This window comes from Mesoplodon densirostris, chromosome 3 (genome assembly GCF_025265405.1).
Source record: "Mesoplodon densirostris isolate mMesDen1 chromosome 3, mMesDen1 primary haplotype, whole genome shotgun sequence".
Lineage (NCBI taxonomy): Eukaryota > Metazoa > Chordata > Mammalia > Artiodactyla > Ziphiidae > Mesoplodon > Mesoplodon densirostris.
This window is the reverse complement of record NC_082663.1, coordinates 107,333,684-107,352,164: the sequence shown is the minus strand read 5'-3', so window position 1 is coordinate 107,352,164 and position 18,481 is coordinate 107,333,684. Positions and strand designations below refer to the sequence as shown.

Sequence of the window (18,481 nt, the reverse complement as noted above, 5' to 3'; positions counted from 1 at the left end):
GCCACGTGTAAAGTTGAAAATGAAGGGCGAGAGGTGATAGGAGAGACACAGAGGAAGGCAGAGGTGAGGTCAGGTTTTCTTGTAGTCCCAGGTAAACAGTTTGAACTATATTCTAACCACTGGAGAATTTTAAGCAAAGGAGCAACATGATCTGATATATATTTACAAGGTCACTGTGACTGCTGTTTTGGAACTGGCCTAGGAGGTGACCAGAGTGGAAGCAGGGAGACTGTTGCCTCCCAAGTAGGAGGTGATGGTGGCCCCGGGATGGCAGCAGTGGACATGGAGAGAGGTGCACAGATTCCAGATGTATGTCGAAAGAGTGCCGACCAGACTTACAGAAGGGCTGGATGTGCAGGGTAAGACACACAAAGGAAACAGGATGACAAAGTGACTGGGTGGTTGGTGGTGTCATTTACTGATTCGGGTTGCAGAAAAGAAAGGTCGTGAGGTCCGTGCTAAATCAAGAGTTTGGTTGTGGACAGATTAAGTTTGAGTTGTCTATTAGTCATGTAAGTGGAGCTGTTGAGTGGGCTGCTGAATATGCACATCTGGAGCTTTGGAAAGAGGCCGAGGCTGGAGATTGGCATTTAGGGTCCTGAGCAAATCATCTGTGAAGTTTTCATTTGAAGTGCGTTGTTTCCAGTCGGGGTTGATGGATGTCTGGAGCGAGCATCTCCTTAGCTGCCCTGGAATCAGAATCACCTTCTGAGCAGCTTCAGCTGTCCTGGAAATTCACTGACAGACTGCGGAGTTGGGGGATTTAAAACACTGGCGGGAGTTTGTTTGGTTTTGTTCTCTGCTGTTTCAAGTTAACTGAAATGCATGATTTTCAGGTTTCATCTTCAGTTTTAAATTATGCAGAGGACCTGTCACATATCTTCTGATCCTCGCACTGCCCCTTTCACATTGCGGCTCTCCAGGAAAGCAAGACAACTCAGTGCAGGCTGTGTTGGACTTCAAGAATAAGCCCTGTCTAGGGCTTCCCTGGTGGCGCAGTGGTTGAGAGTCCACCTGCCGATGCAGGGGACACGGGTTCGTGCCCTGGTCCAGGAGGATCCCACATGCCGCGGAGCGGCTGGGCCCGTGAGCCGTGGCCGCTGAGCCTGCGTGTCCGGAGCCTGTGCTCCACAACGGGAGAGGCCACAACAGTGAGAGGCCCACGTACCGCAAAGAAAAAAAAAAAAAAAAAAAGCCCTGTCCCAAGAAAGGCAAGCGCTTGGTAAATAACTCTGCCAAGTGTCAGATAAACAGGAGACGCTCAGGCAGATAAACATTCTGAGTAAACATTCTGAGATCATGCCTTTTTTTTTTCTTTTTTTTTCTACTCCATAAATTTGTTATGGTTCTATCACCTTTACCCCTTCTATCAGTTTCTTTCATTCTCATGATGGTTTCTTATTAAGGAGATTCATGGGGAAGGTTGTAATCGATCAGAGCTATTAGCCACCAGAGTGTAATCTGGTTCCAGTACAAACTGACCTGCCTGATGTCCTGTCTGCGTTGGAGATTTAAGCCGATTAACTTAAGAGTCTGGGAGGCAGGATCTAATGTCCTGTAGCACTGCACCCTCTCACCCCTACCCGCCAGTAGGGATTTAACAAACTGACACTGTCATTAGAACTGAACCTGCAGGTAACCCACCTTGAAAGTAACCACTAGTGCCTGGCTCACCTTGGATGTACATTTACAGCCAGTGAATGATGCTGTGTCCCTGGCAATGGAATGCTGCTGTAATTCCTTCTGCTGTCTCAGGCCCTATACTGCTGATTACGGTGGAGGTTTCTGTTTTGTTTCATTGGTTGGTTGGTTGGTTGTTTTTGTACCTACTTCCAAGAGTAGATCAATCTCATGGTTCGGGAACAAGTCAGTGATTGGAATGAGGTCACCACAAAAAAGGGCAGCTCACTGCTCGGGCTTTCAGTTGCACAATCTCTGTCTGCTTTATGTTTTTGATGGAATCAGAGAACAAAAGGCAGGAAGGTGCCCTGGGCTGCCCACAGACCCCCTGGAAGCCATATGGGTGGACCTGCCAAGTGAAAGATGCCATGCAAATTAGCATTCTCGATCACAGACCTCTGCTCTTAAAATACAGCTAACCGGGCTTCCCTGGTGGCGCAGTGGTTGAGAGTCTGCCTGCCGATGCAGGGGACACGGGTTCGTGCCCCAGTCCGGGAAGATCCCACATGCCGCAGAGCGGCTGGGCCCGTGAGCCATGGCCGCTGAGCCTGTGTGTCCGGAGCCTGTGCTCCACAACGGGAGAGGCCACAACAGTGAGAGGCCCGCGTACCGCAAAAAAAAAAAAAAAAAAAATACAGCTAACCACCAAGTACAAGCTGAGGACTAAGGTCAAACTAAAGACTCTTCAAGAATGATATTTTAGCTGCAAAAGCTGTCCACAAGCAGCAGGATAAATTAATGGGTATTTTGTACCAGGGGAACCATGATAAGTAAATATTCCTTCTTGCACTGATAACACCAGTTAAGGTGCAATCCTCCTCCTCCTCCCCCCCCCTTTTATTTATTGACAATGATTATATAATAGGAGCACAGTCCTTGGAGCTAGACCACACAGATCAAAGCCAAGGCCAAACTTCTACAAGTTTTTTAACTTCTCCGAGCCTCAGTTTCCCTATCTATAAAATGGTGATGATAATAATGGTACCTCTTTCAAAGATTATTGAAGAGTAGACCAGTTACTACATGTAGCAGATAAGATAGTGCTTGGCGTATTGTAAGGTCTGAGTAAACATGTAAACTTAAGCTACTGTCATTCATTCAACCTTGTGAACGTTGAATGTGCTATAGATGCCAGTGACATAAAGGTAAGGGCCTACCTCAGGTCAGTGGGAAGACGGACACACCAACAAACCTGCCATTCTGCCTCAGCAGGCTCTTTACTGAATGTGTGGGAGATGAAGATGCTACTACAGGATAGGTATAATACTCTCTATATAATAAGTATAACTGGTAAGAGAGGCAGAAGACATAGAAAAGCAAGAAATATAATTGAACAATAATTGAGATCAACCTTTTGCCTATTAAGAATTAAGCTAGGGCTTCCCTGGTGGCGCAGTAGTTGAGAGTCCGCCTGCCAATGCAGGGGACACGGGTTCGAGCCCTGGTCTGGGTAGATCCCACATGCCTCAGAGCAACTGGGCTCGTGAGCCACAATTACTGAGCCTGCGCGTCTGGAGCCTGTGCTCCGCAACAAGAGAGGCCGCGATAGTGAGAGGCCCAAGCACCGCGATGAAGAGTGGCCCCTGCTTGCCACAACTAGAGAAAGCCCTCGCACAGAAACAAAGACCCAACACAACCATAAATAAATTTAAAAAAAGAATTAAGCTAAAATGCATGACAATGTAGCTGAGATTAAATGCCCAGAAATTGGACCTTATTGTGGTTTAGTAAAAGAATTAACATAGAACAGAACAGCAGCCTAAAAATATTTTATAAAGTTACCATGATAACATCCTGGCCAGCCAACCATTCAGTTATCTGATGTACCAGTAAAACAGCAGGACTTACCGTATTCCACCAAGCTGAAAATCTGCAAAACATCTAGTGTGTGCATGTGCAGGCGTATACACACACACACACACACACGTCCGCGCGCACACGCAAATGCCATTTGGTGCAGAAAGAAAACATAAATATGGAGAGCAAGGAACAGAAGTGAGGCTGGTTTCAATCTCACCTCTAATACCCACTTGCAATCTATCCTTAGGCGAGTTATTAAACTCTGCTCCCCAGTGTTTGCATCTGTAAAATGGGGATAATGTTAGCACCTGCCTCACAGGGTTATTGTGAAGACTCAACAAGACATTGCATAAGACACTCCAAATAGCTAGCAGTGGCTTGCCCCAGCCTTGGCTCTGTAATAGTTTATTTTATTGCTATAGTTTGCTGTGCACTAGACACCTCCCTCCCCTGACTCCCTCCTCTCTCCCTGTCTCTCTCCCTCCCTCCCTCTCTCCCTCTGGATGTATATATATATATATTTACACAAGTAATCCATGTTCATTTTAGAAAAACAAGAATATACATACAAAAAGAAAATTAAAGACCATTCTGATTCCACCACCAAGAGCAGCAACTATTTTGCTAGTATCCCTCTGGTCTTTGTCTACGTAAATTCACTAAATCTATTAAATGTCCATGTGTATGTAAATACCTCACTACATATACAGGATCATACTCTACATTCTGTCTAGTAGAATTCTTTTCCTGTTCAGCAATATATCATGTCAGTAAATATAAAATATACATTACCATTTCAGATTACTTTATAGTAGTCTATTTTAAGTAAATTCCATATTGTAGTTAGACAATCCCCTATTGCTGGAAACTTGAGGCAAAATCCCATTTTCTCTGTTATAAACTCTGTTTGTGTAAATATCCTGTATCAGCCTATTTGGATACTTTGGCAGAGGTTCTTACCATGGCACAGGGTAAATTTTTCCTCAACAGATATTACCAGTGGTCTTATTCATGGGGCCTGCATTTGTGTAGGAGATAAATTATACTTAGGGTCCTGAAGAAGTCACAGATTTTAACATAGCAGTACCTGTTTGAAGAACCTCATACCTAAATGTGACCCAGCAGCAAACAATACAAAGAGTAAACTGAGCCAAAGAAGAACATGTATAGTGTTAATACAGTGCAGAATGCAGGTACTGGTGGTCATGAACATAAAAAGTGGCCTGGAAATTTTTCAAGAATATAGAAGATCGGGCCTCCCTGGTGGCGCAAGTGGTTGAGAGTCCGCCTGCCGATGCAGGGGATACGGGTTCGTGCCCCGGTCTGGGAGGATCCCATATGCCGCGGAGCGGCTGGGCCCGTGAGCCATGGCCGCTGAGCCTGCGCGTCCGGAGCCTGCGCGTCCGGAGCCTGTGCTCCGCAACGGGGGAGGCCACAACAGTGAGAGGCCCGCATACCGCAAAAAAAAAAAAAAAAAAAAAAAAAAAAAAGAATATAGAAGATCAAAGAACAATTAGAAAATAGGAAACTGGAAACAAGCAATAGCAATTTCTAGTTTGCCTTTGCAATTTATTTTACATCAAACAGAGCTCAGTAGTCATCCACAATTACCTCCTTGCATTCCTGAGTCATTTCATTGAGCAATGTCAAGGGCCACATAAAGTGCTAAGTTAGTTGTAATAAAACGTACTCAGAATTCCCAAGGAGCAGAAACTGGGGGGAGTCCTAGCCAATGAGGTAAGCTTGTCTGTGCACATCTGTCACGTAGTTATTGAGAACCTACTATGTTCCAACAAGTGGGGACACAGAGAAAAGTAGGCCAGGCTCCCAGATCTGCTTCCAGGGAAAATCTAAGCCGTCGGGGGTGAGGGGGAGGGCGTGGGGGGTCAGGCTGCTGCTAGGTTGGCACTGTTGTTAAAGAATCTGGACTTCTTAATGTCTTGCAATTTCAATTTTCAAATATTTTACTGACAGGACATCTGAATGAAAGTGGAGAGATTCTGATCCCCTTCTCAGTATCACCTGGAGCAGTCCTTCTCCCTCACTGAGCCTCTGTAAAGTTGGGATAACAAGGCCTCATTTCTACTCTCCACTTCACAGAGAGAGTGCCAGTATTTAGATAAGAAAACGTTGATAACTAAGAGCTCTTTGAATTTCTTTGAAGCTGCCCAGATGTCTGGGGTAGCACGACAACACGCAGCAGGGTTAATACTGTTGGCACTTGACCATTTTGGTATTGTATTAAATTTGTATAATACTGCGTTTATATTCACAGACAAGTCAACTCCCCATAATCTATGTTTTAATATGTATTCAGCTCCATTTTTGAGCTGAGGTGACTTCTTTCAGCATCTCAGCCCATTTTTAAAGCAGATTGTCACTGGAAAGGGGTAATTTAGGCATTCGGGGTCGTTTACTATTCTCCTCAGGCAAACATTCAAGGGAGGAAACGTTCCAGAAAACTGTCTTCTGTGCCTTTGACCTCCCATCTCTTGTGCTCACTCCTTGAGGTTTTTGTTGGCCCTTCCATAGCTCTTTCCTCAACTTGCTCGCCCTCTTCACAGCTCGTATGTCTCTTGTCTCTGCCCTGAGCTTGGCCTTCCCCCTCTCTCCAGTCACTTCCATCCACTCTTGTCTCCCCTGTCATGGTCCTTTCCCTCCCACCAATGGTTTTGTAGGAAATGCTATGCTGGCCCCTTGGGGTATCTGCTCAGCAGCCCACAGCACTGCTAGTCCCCGAGATGAGATGGAAGCCAGCCAGCCAGTGTCTCTCCCACCCCACCCTATCATCTGTGTGTGACCTCACTCCTTCCCTGGACTCCTTAGCCTCTGTCATTACTACATGGGATAGTGAGATGGGAATGTCAAATTACTTGGGCACATTTCCATGCCAATCCAAAGGAAAGCCACCTGGCTTCATTACCACTATGCACTGACTCCAATATGTAAGCATGACATTTCCTAGAATGGATTATGGAAAACACCTCAGCAGGCATTTAGCAGTTCCCCAAGTGGGAGGACAACAACCCTATTTCCCATCCTGCAGGAATGCTCATCTCTAGTCTTTCAACAAGCTGACGTTTTCCCCACCCTTTCTGGAGTTGGTTCAGTCAAGATGGTAGCACAATTAAGATGTCAGAGATGGTCCTACGTAGGAGGTTCAGGGTCCTAAAACATGAGGCAGGGGCATTACAAGACACATGGAGTCAGATGAGTCTCATTCCCCAAGACCACCCTCAGGCTCAGAGACTGACTAGAAGGACTCACAAAGCTCTTAGACTCATGGTTACAGTTAATTACAACAGAGGGATACCAGTTAAAATCAGCAAAGGGAGAAAGTGCATGGGGCAACGTCCAAGAGAAACAAGGCACAAGCTCCCAGATGTCCCCTCCAAGTAATATCACCAGATGTGCTTAATATTTCTAGCAACAATCTGTAACAACATATGCAAAGCATTATCTCTCAGGGATGCTCGCCCGAGCCTCCAGGGTGAGCATCCCTGAGATGCTCAGGGGTGTTCAGGGATGTGTCCAGGGTGTTTATTGGGGTCAGTCACAAAAGACATGCAGCACCTGCACGAAAGACTTCAAGCTACTCAGACTCCAGCCCCTACAGCAAAAATAGGTGTTCAGCATAAATCACACTGTTGGCATAAACTATCTGCTTACACTGGCACCATGTGGCCCAAGGCCTCAGGCATACAAAAACGCTCTTATGAGGCACATTATTACAAGGACTCAGAGTTTTTCTCTTAGGGGCCAGTCTTAAAAAACAGGTCTTTCGGGCTTCCCTGGTGGCGCAGTGGTTGGGAGTCCGCCTGCCGATGCAGGGGACACGGGTTCGTGCCCCGGTCCGGGAGGATCCCACATGCCGTGGAGTGGCTGGGCCCGTGAGCCGTGGCCGCTGAGCCTGCGCGTCCGGAGGCTGTGCTCCGCAACGGGAGAGGCCACAACAGTGAGAGGCCGGCGTACCGCATAAAAAAAAAAAAAAAACAGGGCTTTCTCAGGAATGTGCAGGATTTGAGTTAACTCAAATGGGGCCTGCTGAGTTAACCCTTTCCTGCACACATTCCCAGGGTCAAGACACAGGAATGCTCTGGCACATGACAGCACCTCCTGCAGCTCAGTTACCTTCCAAAAATAAGGTCCTCTCTGCCTTCCACATAGGGTCACTGTGATTCATAATAAATAATCATTGAACTCTTTTCAAAACCAGCAGGACACCTACAGCAAGGATGCTTTTATTATTATTATTATTACTATTCCTATCATCATAATCACTATTGTCATATTATACTCACATCATAATCACTACTGTTCATGGGACAGGGCATGGGAATGAGCCCTTAATGCTTCCGTGTGATCTCAGAACAGGTCAGAAGTGCCTTTTTCCAGATGCTGAAGACAAGGACAACCTCAGAGTAGTGTGTCTTCACTCCTCCCTGGCGTTTAACCCTGTCCTTGCTTTTCTCTGTCTCCCTTCCCTTGGCAGTGGCTCAGAAATCCAGGCCCCCAGCACGAGAAGCGGACTCTGTTTGGAGACATGGTGTGCTTCTTGTTCATCACTCCTCTGGCCACCATCTCGGGCTGGCTCTGCCTGCGGGGCGCCGTGGACCACCTGCACTTTAGCAGTCGGCTCGAAGCCGTCGGACTAATTGCACTCACTGTCGCACTCTTCACTATTTACCTCTTTTGGACACTAGTAAGTATGGCCCAGGGCCTGGGAGTTAGGTCGGTGGGAGCTGGCAGCCCCCCAGCTGGCACAGCCTCCCCTCTTGTCTGTAGCTCATCTCACCCACCCGGGAGCAGACAGACCTTCAAATGCTGGCGAGAGTGTGTGATTCGGTTTACTACTGCACGTGAATGTGTGTGTGTGTGTGTGTGTGTGCACTGCTGGGAAGAGCAGATGAAGTAAAGAAAAAGCCCCAGCTTCTGAGAGTTCCTCAAAGACATGCACCCCAGACATCCCTCTCCTCTCGTAGCCAAGGACTCCATCTGTTAGGAGGCCTGGCGTTCTCTTTCTCTCGTTTATGCTCCTCTCTCTTGCCGGGATTGTAATGTATGGTGAATGATGCACTTGGCCACTGTTGCTGTCGCTGCCTGCACAGATCATGAATCCTCCTGCTGGTTATTTTCTTTTTATGTCCTGACGCGGCCTAAAGTCCTTGTTGGACGTGGAGCTGCACTTCGCCTGATGATTATTCTGGGTTGGGATATTGACTCTGCTGCGCATAAAAACACTAATTCATCTAGCTGAGAAGCTGTCACTAAAGAAAAACCATTTCCCAATAAGTGTTCCTGCTGTATATGAGGGGAAAATCTTTAACCCTCTCTGGTTCTTTATTGTTTTAACCCCATGATTGCTCAGGTACCAGTTGGCAGAGCCCACAAAGCGCAGCATCTGCCGTCTCTTAATGCTTCCCTCTGGGACCTGCAGGGAAGAATGTCACGATCCTCTAGAAGGTTTTCAGAAACTGGGCCCTCTGCTTCCTGGCATGACTCTCCTGTGCCTGCTCATCTCTAATCCGAGCACATTCCATTGTTATTCAATATGTATTTCCTGTCTAGACTGTCCCATTCCCATACCGGCAGCACAGTGTCGGCACGTAGAAGCTTCTAGTGCTCACACTTGCTCCCTTGCTCTGTCTCCCGAGTCCTGTGCCACCAGCTGCCATTCCTGCCACACTGACCAACCGCAACCCCCTGCTCATTGTGTTTCCCTCTTGTCCAGCTCTTTGCCTCCTCTCAGGGGGGAATTTCAGGCAATAATTGGGGGACACATTTCAGTCTCAGTGAGAGGGGCATGACATGAGCCTTGGTAAGCAGGTAGTGTTCCGATGCTTGGAGCTTTATCAGAGTCCTCTGGTTAAGGTAGGCATCCTGTTCCCAGCCTAATGAAGCCCCCAAGCAAAACTATTATTGTCTCCTTTAAATGTCTATGCTTCCAAAGTGTGTCCTGATTCATTGTGAATCAAGCAACCAGGCTGACTCAGAAGGCACAAGGACACAGTGATGGGAAGAGGCTTAAAAATAAGAAATTAGGGGGCTTCCCTGGTGGCACAGTGGTTGGGAGTCCGCCTGCCGATGCGGGGGATGAGGGTTCGTGCCCTGGTCCGGGAGGGTCCCACATGCCGCGGAGCGGCTGGGCCCGTGAGCCATGGCCGCTGGGCTAGCGCGTCCGGAGCCTGTGCTCCTCAATGGGAGGGGCCACAACAGTGAGAGGCCCGTGCACCGCAAAAAAAAAAAAAAAAAAAGAAATTAGGGAATACCCTGGTGGTCCAGTGGTTAGGACTCAGAGCTTTCACTGCTGAGGGCCCACATTCAATCCCTGGTTGGGGAACTAAGATCCCACAAGCTGTGTGGTGTAGCCAACAAAAAAAAAAAAGAAAAGAAAGAAATTGTCTGTCTACTACTGTCTAACTACTGAACCACCTTGGGAAGTCATTTCACTTCTCTGAGCCTCCGTGTCCTCATCTGTAAAGTGGGGATGAGATTAATACCCATCCTGCCAACTTCCCCTGGTCTTACAAGATTGAAGTGAAAGTGTCCATGGGAAAGTGCTTTGGAAAATAATTAAGTGTAAGTTTTTACCATGTTTAGAGGTTTGCTAGTCTCTGATTTTTCTTATACAAGTGCCTAAGATGAAGGATGGATGAAGATATAGACTTAAATGATGGGCATTCAAACCAACTTAAGGCCTTTTTGAAAATCTGCTTTGTAAAGCACACACTTACCTAAGAAAGAAAAAAAAGAGGGGGGTGGGCAAAAGAGGGAAAGAAAAAAGGAGATTACCTAGGATGTGGTCCTATTTCATCTCTCATCCCAGGTGAAAGGAAAATTTGGGAGGGAAAGGTCCCCAGAGTGGCTCTTTCAGGAGGCTGATAACATACGTCATTCCAGAAATGCTTCCAAAAGGCAGTGCTGTGTGGTAAAAAGCATGTCCCTTCGGAATCCCAAGGCTCTGTGTTTAAACCCAAGGTTTAGCATCCTGATAGCTGTGTAACTTCAAACAGGTCCCTAACCTTTCTGAGCATCCTTCTCCGAATGCAAAAACTTGGGGAAACGACTGCTAACCCCTGGGCCAATGTGCTATGGTGAGGATGAGATGGGATGACTTCGGGAACATCCATCAGAGCACCTGGCAGAGGATGGGTTTTCTTCCTCTGACTGCTGCGTTCCACCACATCCCGCACTGCCCCCGGCTTCCCTGTAAAATGCCGAGCAGCTGGAGGGAAAGAAAGCGCTTCTCCCCTTGGGTGTGAAAAACGCGCGGCCATAGCTCAGCAGCAGGTTATCGAATCTAGACTAACTCCTTCCCAGATAAATGCTGTACTGAGCGGCCCTAGCAAGAGCCGTAATTCAGAAGCTGACAGCACTTGGAAACTGCCCTCCAGCAGAAACGCACTGTAAACAAGCTGTCAAGCTTAAGGAGAATATGCTGTGAAAATGTCTTAGATAAACAAACACAGTGTCAGTCCCAGCCTGGCTCCTCGGAGGAGCCCTCCTGGAAGGGCCTCGCCGGGCGCTGTCAGGAGAGACCCGCGCCCGTGCTGCTTCCCTGCGGGTGCCTTTGGAGCTCCTTGCCTCCACCAGGGCCCAGGCTTGACGCAGACTCGGGGAGTTCTGCCTTCTGGAACCTACTGTGTGGAAACACAGGTGTCTGGGACTCAGGAGGCCAAGACCTCTCCACCTCCTCCCTGAGAGCTGCGGGGGGAGGGAAAGGTGCCCCAGAAACATCACTGTGCATGTCACCAACCATTTGAAGCCCGTGGACAGACACGAGAAGAGTAGGTGAGAACTGAGTCCACATGAAGCATTTGGAAAGTGTCCACATAGGATCTGCATTAGCCCAGTGTAGCGATGCCCACGTGCAGTGACCCCCAGGAGGTACCACCATCCACCACGTCGCTGATGCAACCAGTGCCCAGCCCAGAAACCAGTTAAATCACAGGATGAAATGAATGATGCTCCGGCTCCTCTGGCTGACTCCCAGTCCCACGGGTTAATCATTTAAAATCTCTTTACGAAGGGGGAAGGTCCCACAGAACACTGTCCCGGCAAGGCTCACTGTGGGGCAGGTCTAGGCACACCCCGAGGGTGTCCAGCACGACCTGGTGTGGCTGATTCACACCCGCGCCGCCCTCTTCTCTTCCACGGTGCCATCACAGGTCAGTGAGCTGGGCCCAGTTCCGGGAAGGCAGCTTCCAAAGCCCTGGCCCCACCAATATGCTTCCGGCGCACCATAAACTCCCGAGAGGGCAGAATCAAAATTCGTAATGAGATTTCCCAAAGCCTGCTGTGACTTTACAGCAAAGCTGCAGTGCAGCCCATCACCTCCCTCAGGGAGAGGTGATGCTAATATGCTCCAGCCCTCTGTGTGCCATGCACATGACCGCAACTCTGTGCAGACCTTGCCCGTGACAGGAGGTTAATAAACAGCCTTTGGATGAAGAAATGAAGACACTTCAAGAAACCCATCCCATAAAGAGTAGTGTTTTTAGAATAGTGGCCCTGTGCTCTTTCTTCACCCTCTTTCTTTAAAACCTCAGAAATGTAAGAAACATCTAAATGAAGTTCCCAGTGTTACTACTGCCATAGCTTCTTCTTCCTTCATGTTGTTTATTTTTTCCTCACTGCCTCTTTATTGCTGTAAATCAAACCTGCTTTATTCCGCTTCTGTTCCACAAGGGGAGGGAGTGTCTTGGCGCTCCTAGAGACCACAGCCAGGACTACCCAGGGCGACTGCAAACCCATGGTCCCTCTGCCCTGCACCTACCTTCCTTTTCCCCGATGCAGCGTCATCTTCATGATGCTTTCTTCTTATCGGTTGAATTTGCCTGCAGACGTGGTGGTGAACGGCAATCAAGATACATTAATGCTTAATAAGATCTCGTTCGTCTGTCCGAACAAGCGGGCTGATTTTTCTACTTCCCGGCCAAGGAACCAGGAGACCTGCTAAGTCATGGACTCCCCACGTTGCCCTGTGCTTCACAGGCTTGAACTTACGTGCGAATCACCAGGGGATCTTGTTTATTAAATGCACGCTCTGATTCCTTAAGTCTGGGCGGAGCCCACAGGTGTCCCGTTCTAACAAGCTCCCAGGTGGTACGGCCTCCACGGGCACACTGAGAGCAGGGCTTTCAAGGAAATAGACCAGCCTCTCTTTTTCTTTTTGCCCCCAGTTTCCTGTATCCAAGAAGGAGTGTCACAGAGGTATCTTCTTTTCCAGATTTAACCCATCAGAAATAACAGGCCAAGAACACTAACGCGTGGCAGTGGCACTGTGCTAAGTGCCCTTTATGCATTATCTCTGATATCATTATTCACATTTTACAAACGAGGACACCGGGACTTGGAGGCAGCAAACAACCCTCCTGAAGTCGCGGAGACATCCGTAGAGGATGGGGCTTCGGCCCGGTGCGCCCGCCCGGAGCCCTCGGGCTGCTTGCTCCTGCGCACAGCTGCAGCCGCTTCTGCTGCTTACTGGAGACGCCAAGCGTGCGCAGATCTTTAACATCCCGGACGAAGGGGCTCTTGATTTCGAATCCAGCTTTCCTGTAATATTTCCAGGTTCCAGACTTCTTGTACCGCCTCAGCTCTTCATTAGTACTTGTCTGTTTCCTACACCGTCCCTGCCCTTGGCCCTGAGCAGCACGCTTTCCAGCCTGCCTCTTACATTCATGAGTAGCACCAAGCAGCAGCAGGACAGAACAGAACAGATTAAAGAGAATCAAGCTTAAAAAAAAAAAAAAAAGAAAGAAAAAAACCTCTGATCCACTTTGGCATGTTCAGAGCCTCTTGGAGAAAAGCACATCTGTGTGAGTTTAAAAGCTTTTATTTTCATACTCAAATCTCTCTGGCATTCAGCCTGTGGCATCTGCTTTCTAGCCTCAGAAATCTAAGTGAGTGGCCTTGGATTTCATGAGCCTGCCATGAAGACAGACAAGCCCTTGCTGATCAAGGGCCTGCATTCTCCTCTACTTCCAGAAACACCGAGCTCAAACCACAGGGTCAGCCCACTCTTTGACCAACGTAGACCCTGTACCAGGGTCAACATGACCCACACAACCCAGGTGGTTAAACAGCCCATACCTGGATAATTTGTCACTCTCAGGTCATGGGCACCTTCCTCCCCAGAACTTACCTAGTTATCTGATATACTCAAACTAGAACCTACTTCCACTTTTTTTTTTTTTTTTTTTTTTGTGGTACACGGGCCTCTCACTGTTGTGGCCTCTCCCATTGCGGAGCACAGGCTCCGGATGTGCAGGCTCAGCGGCCATGGCTCACGGGCCCAGCCGCTCCACGGCATGCGGGATCTTCCCGGACCGGGGCACGAACCCGTGTCCCCTACATCGGCAGGCGGACTCTCAACCACTGCGCCACCAGGGAAGCCCTACTGCCGCTTTTAAAGGCAGTTTGTACATCTTCAGAAGAACAGATTATTTGAATTTCCTGGGCGGTTCATCAGTGCTTTGTGCCAGCCTTCTCCAAAGCACACCACAGATGTAAGCATCTCATTCCAGTATATTTACACAAGAAACAAGCACTTTGGGGGCAAGTTATGTCACAATTGATGATGCGTTTACTGCTCATGCTGTCCGGTATCATGTAAGAGAGGCCTAAATCTAAAGCAGTGTTGCAATTAGAAGGTACAGGATACTTAGTCACTCAGTGAACTTAACTAAGCAGCTTCCTAAGCGCCAGACACTGTGATAGGTACACAGCATGCAAAGATGAATACAACACAAGACCTGCCCTCAACATGCTTCTAGTGCAGGGTGAGAGAGAAACAAGGGCCGTGGTGTACAGGGCACTGATGCCACGCTGAGGTGGGCACAGGCACTGGCTCAGGAAGAACTCATCAGTGGAGTTGGCGCCCAGGCCAAAGCTTCCCCACTGGATGCCATGGAAGGACTGAGCTGGAGGCAATGGGGGTCACCCACAGGGGCCGCCAAGCACAGTTGTTCAGTTTGTCCACAGCACAGCACAAAGGGTGCCCTTCCTATCATACCGTGAATGGGGTCCTTCGAGTTGTGCAGTGTCCAACCTACAGAAGGGTGCATGAAGCCCCAGCATCCCTCTCATTTAACAGAGAGAAACGTGACAACCAGAAGGGCACATTGCCTAGTCCCACAGCTGGGCAAGGGCTGGCACCGTACCTACTCTGCCCACTGCCCCCAGCCAACTTTCTGCCCCACTGATACTCTGGGGCCCAGACCACTATCCTGAAAATAAATCCAAACTCGGGAGGAACCTCATTTCCTATTAATACTCTGACTTTACCCAGTTTGAAGAGGCACGAGGGAGACCTGCCCTTTGTTCACACATGGGTGCTCTGGGGCTGGGGCCAGTCTCCCAGCGCTCAGCTGCCTGCTACAGCAGTTTCCCCCCGGCTCTTGCCCCGCTGTACTGCTGTTTGGAGCTGTTTGAAATGGCGTGTATGTTGTTTGGATTGATAATCAGCTTCCGCTTACCTGAAACCTTCCCTTATTTTTCCTCTCCTGACCCCAGGTGTCATTTAGGTACCACTGTCGATTGTACAATGAATGGCGTCGGACCAATCAGAGGGTGATTCTCCTCATTCCAAAGTCTGTCAACGTCCCTTCTAACCAGAAGTCCTTGCTGGGCCTCCACTCTGTCAAGAGGAACTCAAAGGAGACGATTGTTTGATGTTTGTGTGTTTGGTTGGCTGATTTGTTGTTTGGGGTTTGGAAGTTTCTGCACTGGGCCACCCCGAAACCCTTCCTCGAGCCCGTGGGTCAAAGAACATCCAGAGCCGTGTTATCACGTCGCCCTGAGCAACAGACTCCGCCTGAAGAAAGCAAATCGCTCTTTGACTTCACATCATGGATGCTGCAATCATATGATATTTGCTAAGCTGCCAAACATGTTTATTTAGCAGATACTGTATGGAATTTTCTGAACACCTCTTTAACATATGAGGAAGGTTGTCCTGCTAAGGATGCAATTCAACTCTTCCTTTTTTATTACTATTTCAAATATATATATATAGATATATATATATATTAAACTTAGATGATAATCAAAGTTGAAAAGCCAATGTTAAAACTGATTTCATGGTTGGTTTGGATGGGTTTTGTTTGGGTTCGTTGGTTTGTTTCCCAGTTTCTACTGTAGATTCTTTGGGGTAATTTGATAGCTTGAGTGTCTTTTCCATCTCTTCCATGCCCCTTACTCAAGGGGACAGCGTAACAGCTGCAGGACAAGTCATATCTGAAGGATGTTTTGTACTAAACTTCATTTAATTATTCAGTTTTTAAAGGAAAAACAAGCGTGGCAACTCTCCCCACAGTGAACTGTTTACTTAAATTTCATTAAGGAGAAAACAATTTATGGTGAGAAGCACGCTCCTTTCAACTTGTTTGGTAATGACAGCTGATAGAAGCTATTTTCTAATAATAAATATCCAGTGTGTGAAAGACAAACCCCCCACTGATTGCAATACTATTTTTTTAAATCACAAAACCTGTGAAGTTTCCCAAAGTAGATTTGAAAAAGGAAAAAAGAAAAAGCAAAAGCAGAAAGGTTGGTGTTCCTATTCCCATTTCATTTAGCACATGTCTTAATTCTTCATTCGCATTGAACTGGAGGATCATTAGACATTTCTAGGAACCCTGGACCTATTTTGCATATCAATTAGCATTCCCATTGCTCTGCCGAATTTCCGGCTTGACAGGTAGACGTGGCCAAAAAAGCCTGTCCGAGCAGTCTAAGACCCCTTTGTCTGATTTTCAAAAAAAAAAACAAAGAAAAAGGCCCCACGCAGTGCCTTCCCCCAACCATGAGCCAATTCTGTCACAGGCTGAAATAGGCTTTTTCTAAGGGCTCCATGTCCCTCTTTTATCCATCGCAGTGTAAAGGGTCTAGACTGCTCCCTGCCTTTGCGTGTCCACTGAAGCCAGGGAGCAGACATGCTGTCTGAGGTCAGCACTCGCTCAGATTGGCGCTCAGGCTCCCATCCGCCCACCTACCCACAGCCCCGAAGAGAAGGCGGAGCCCAGCTTTGGGGAATGCTTAAAATATGGATTTCTAGAACATGACCCACACTGCAACTATCACTCCAGCATCTGCCTCATGCTACAGGAAGTGCAAAGGAACAGGCAGTGAGGAGGGTAATGATTTTTGTGTGCAGATTGATCAAGCTGACGCAGGTGTTGCCTTCGTCTGGCGAGCCCTCCGGTCACAGACCGCTCCCCGCGCTGCCTGGGGAGAGAAACAGCTGTACTGCTCTCCGCTGCAAAACTCAGATGCGCTTTATGGCCTGTGACAGTAGGTTCTCCCCCACCACGCTTCACTTCGACACTTCAATTCCAGTAATATACATCTCAGCCCTTCTGTTTACTCGGCCCTGCTCACCCCTCTGGGCTGTCATGAGCTGCACCACCATCAGCCGTTTCTTAATTGACCTTTTCTAAAATGCTGGACACCACTGGCTGCACGCAGCTGTCACACATTAAATTTCCAGAGCCAGGGGTCCAGCTTGGTAGCATATGGATTGCAGCCCTGTAATACAGTTGCCAAACGATGTCCACCCAGCCTTGGTCCCTGAGCTGTCAGGTCAACCAGCCTCTCGACGGAGTGGTGCAAACATTCATGAGAGAACCATGCCCCTTCTCCTCCCTGTTGTTTCCATGAAATAAGGAAGCAGTAGATTCCTGGGACCATTTCCTGCTGAGGTTGGCTGCAGAAAATTCCTGCTGTCTTGGTTCATGAGATGAGATGTCATGAAGCAAAATATCAAAAGCAGGCAGGTCCCTCCCCGGCAGCTCGCTGGGGCTTCCGGGCTGGGAAGGTAGGCACAGTAGTACTGTGCCTGGGCCACGCCTCTCTCCCCCCACTGCACACTCCCACCCTGGGAAATTAAGCAGAGTCCACGTGCAAGGAGTGGGTTGCATGTGGGGTGGTGGGCAGGACACCCTGGCAGCCAAAGGAGGCATCAATGCCTCCCTGCCCAGTGAGAGACTCTGATCTCCACAGCACCAGGGCCCATCTGGGATTCTGAAAGCTCTTGGAAGACACTTCATCCCCTCTTGGCCCTTTAATAACCCTGAGGTCATTCAAGGTGGGAGAGTCCGGGAACTGCAGCATAAGCACAAGACACCAGCCAAGAGGACAGAGGCAGCGGGAGCTTCGGTCCAGGCTCTGCGTATGTCAACAAGCCACGCAGCACCTGTCCGAAGGTGGGTGCATTTGCTAACCGGGGTGCTGCACGAGTTACCAGTGGTCTTGTTCTCTCTCGCTCTCTCTGCTTCTTTCTTTTTGAAAAATCCAGAATGAAACAGGAAAAGGAACGAGGAGGGGCAGGTAAATGATCCTACTGGTTCACTGCTTCCCTCCACCGACCCCTTTACACAGTCCTCTCCCCGCGTCCCTCGCCGTATCCTGTCTGGACCATTTTTCTTGAGAATATTAGATGGAGACAAACGTGTGTCACAGTGAAGCCAGAGAGGAAAGTAACAACAGAATCAAGTGCAGGGCACTCTCACTGGCCCCTGTGTGTACTCACGTGCCTGCCTGTTTCTCTTCTGGGGAAGGACAGGGACACAGAGCGTTCACACGAATTCTCTGGCTCCTCAGAGAGCTGAGCAGAAGCTCAGACGGGCTGTGAAACCCAATTAAGGAAAAATAAATGGCATGGCTTGGAAATTGCGTGTATTTGTCTTTCGTGTCCAGGTCTCCCTCCCTGTGCCCCGAGCACCCAGGGTGGCCACTTGCGTGCGGCTGGGCTGTAGCCACAGTCATTTTATTTTCAGTGAAAGTTACTCATCTGAGGACGTGGAGAAGCCAAAGGAGAAAATGGAAGTGAACCGGCAGCCTGGCTACCTGCACTGGGGCCCCAGCCGGCTGGAGGCTCCCTACCCTGGGGCCTCTCATTCCCCTCTTGGCACTGGCCTGGGCCGGGCCGGGGTCTGCCTCGCCCGGAAGCTTCACGCAGCTTACAGAGAGGCCTGGTGCGCACAAAACCTCTGTCCTCAAC

General features: G+C 48.6%; 1 protein-coding gene across 1 annotated transcript in view; it reads left to right on the top strand.

The window, feature by feature from the left end:
* Window positions 1–18,133, top strand: part of MARCHF3 (membrane associated ring-CH-type finger 3) — a 152,591-nt gene extending 134,458 nt beyond the window's left edge. Inside the window, exons 4-5 of the mRNA XM_060093301.1 lie at window positions 7,973–8,182; window positions 14,995–18,133. Coding sequence (XP_059949284.1) covers window positions 7,973–8,182; window positions 14,995–15,153 — 369 coding nt within the window. The 3' untranslated portion in view covers window positions 15,154–18,133. The remainder of the gene's footprint in view (window positions 1–7,972; window positions 8,183–14,994) is intronic.
* Window positions 18,134–18,481: the final 348 nt, after the last annotated feature.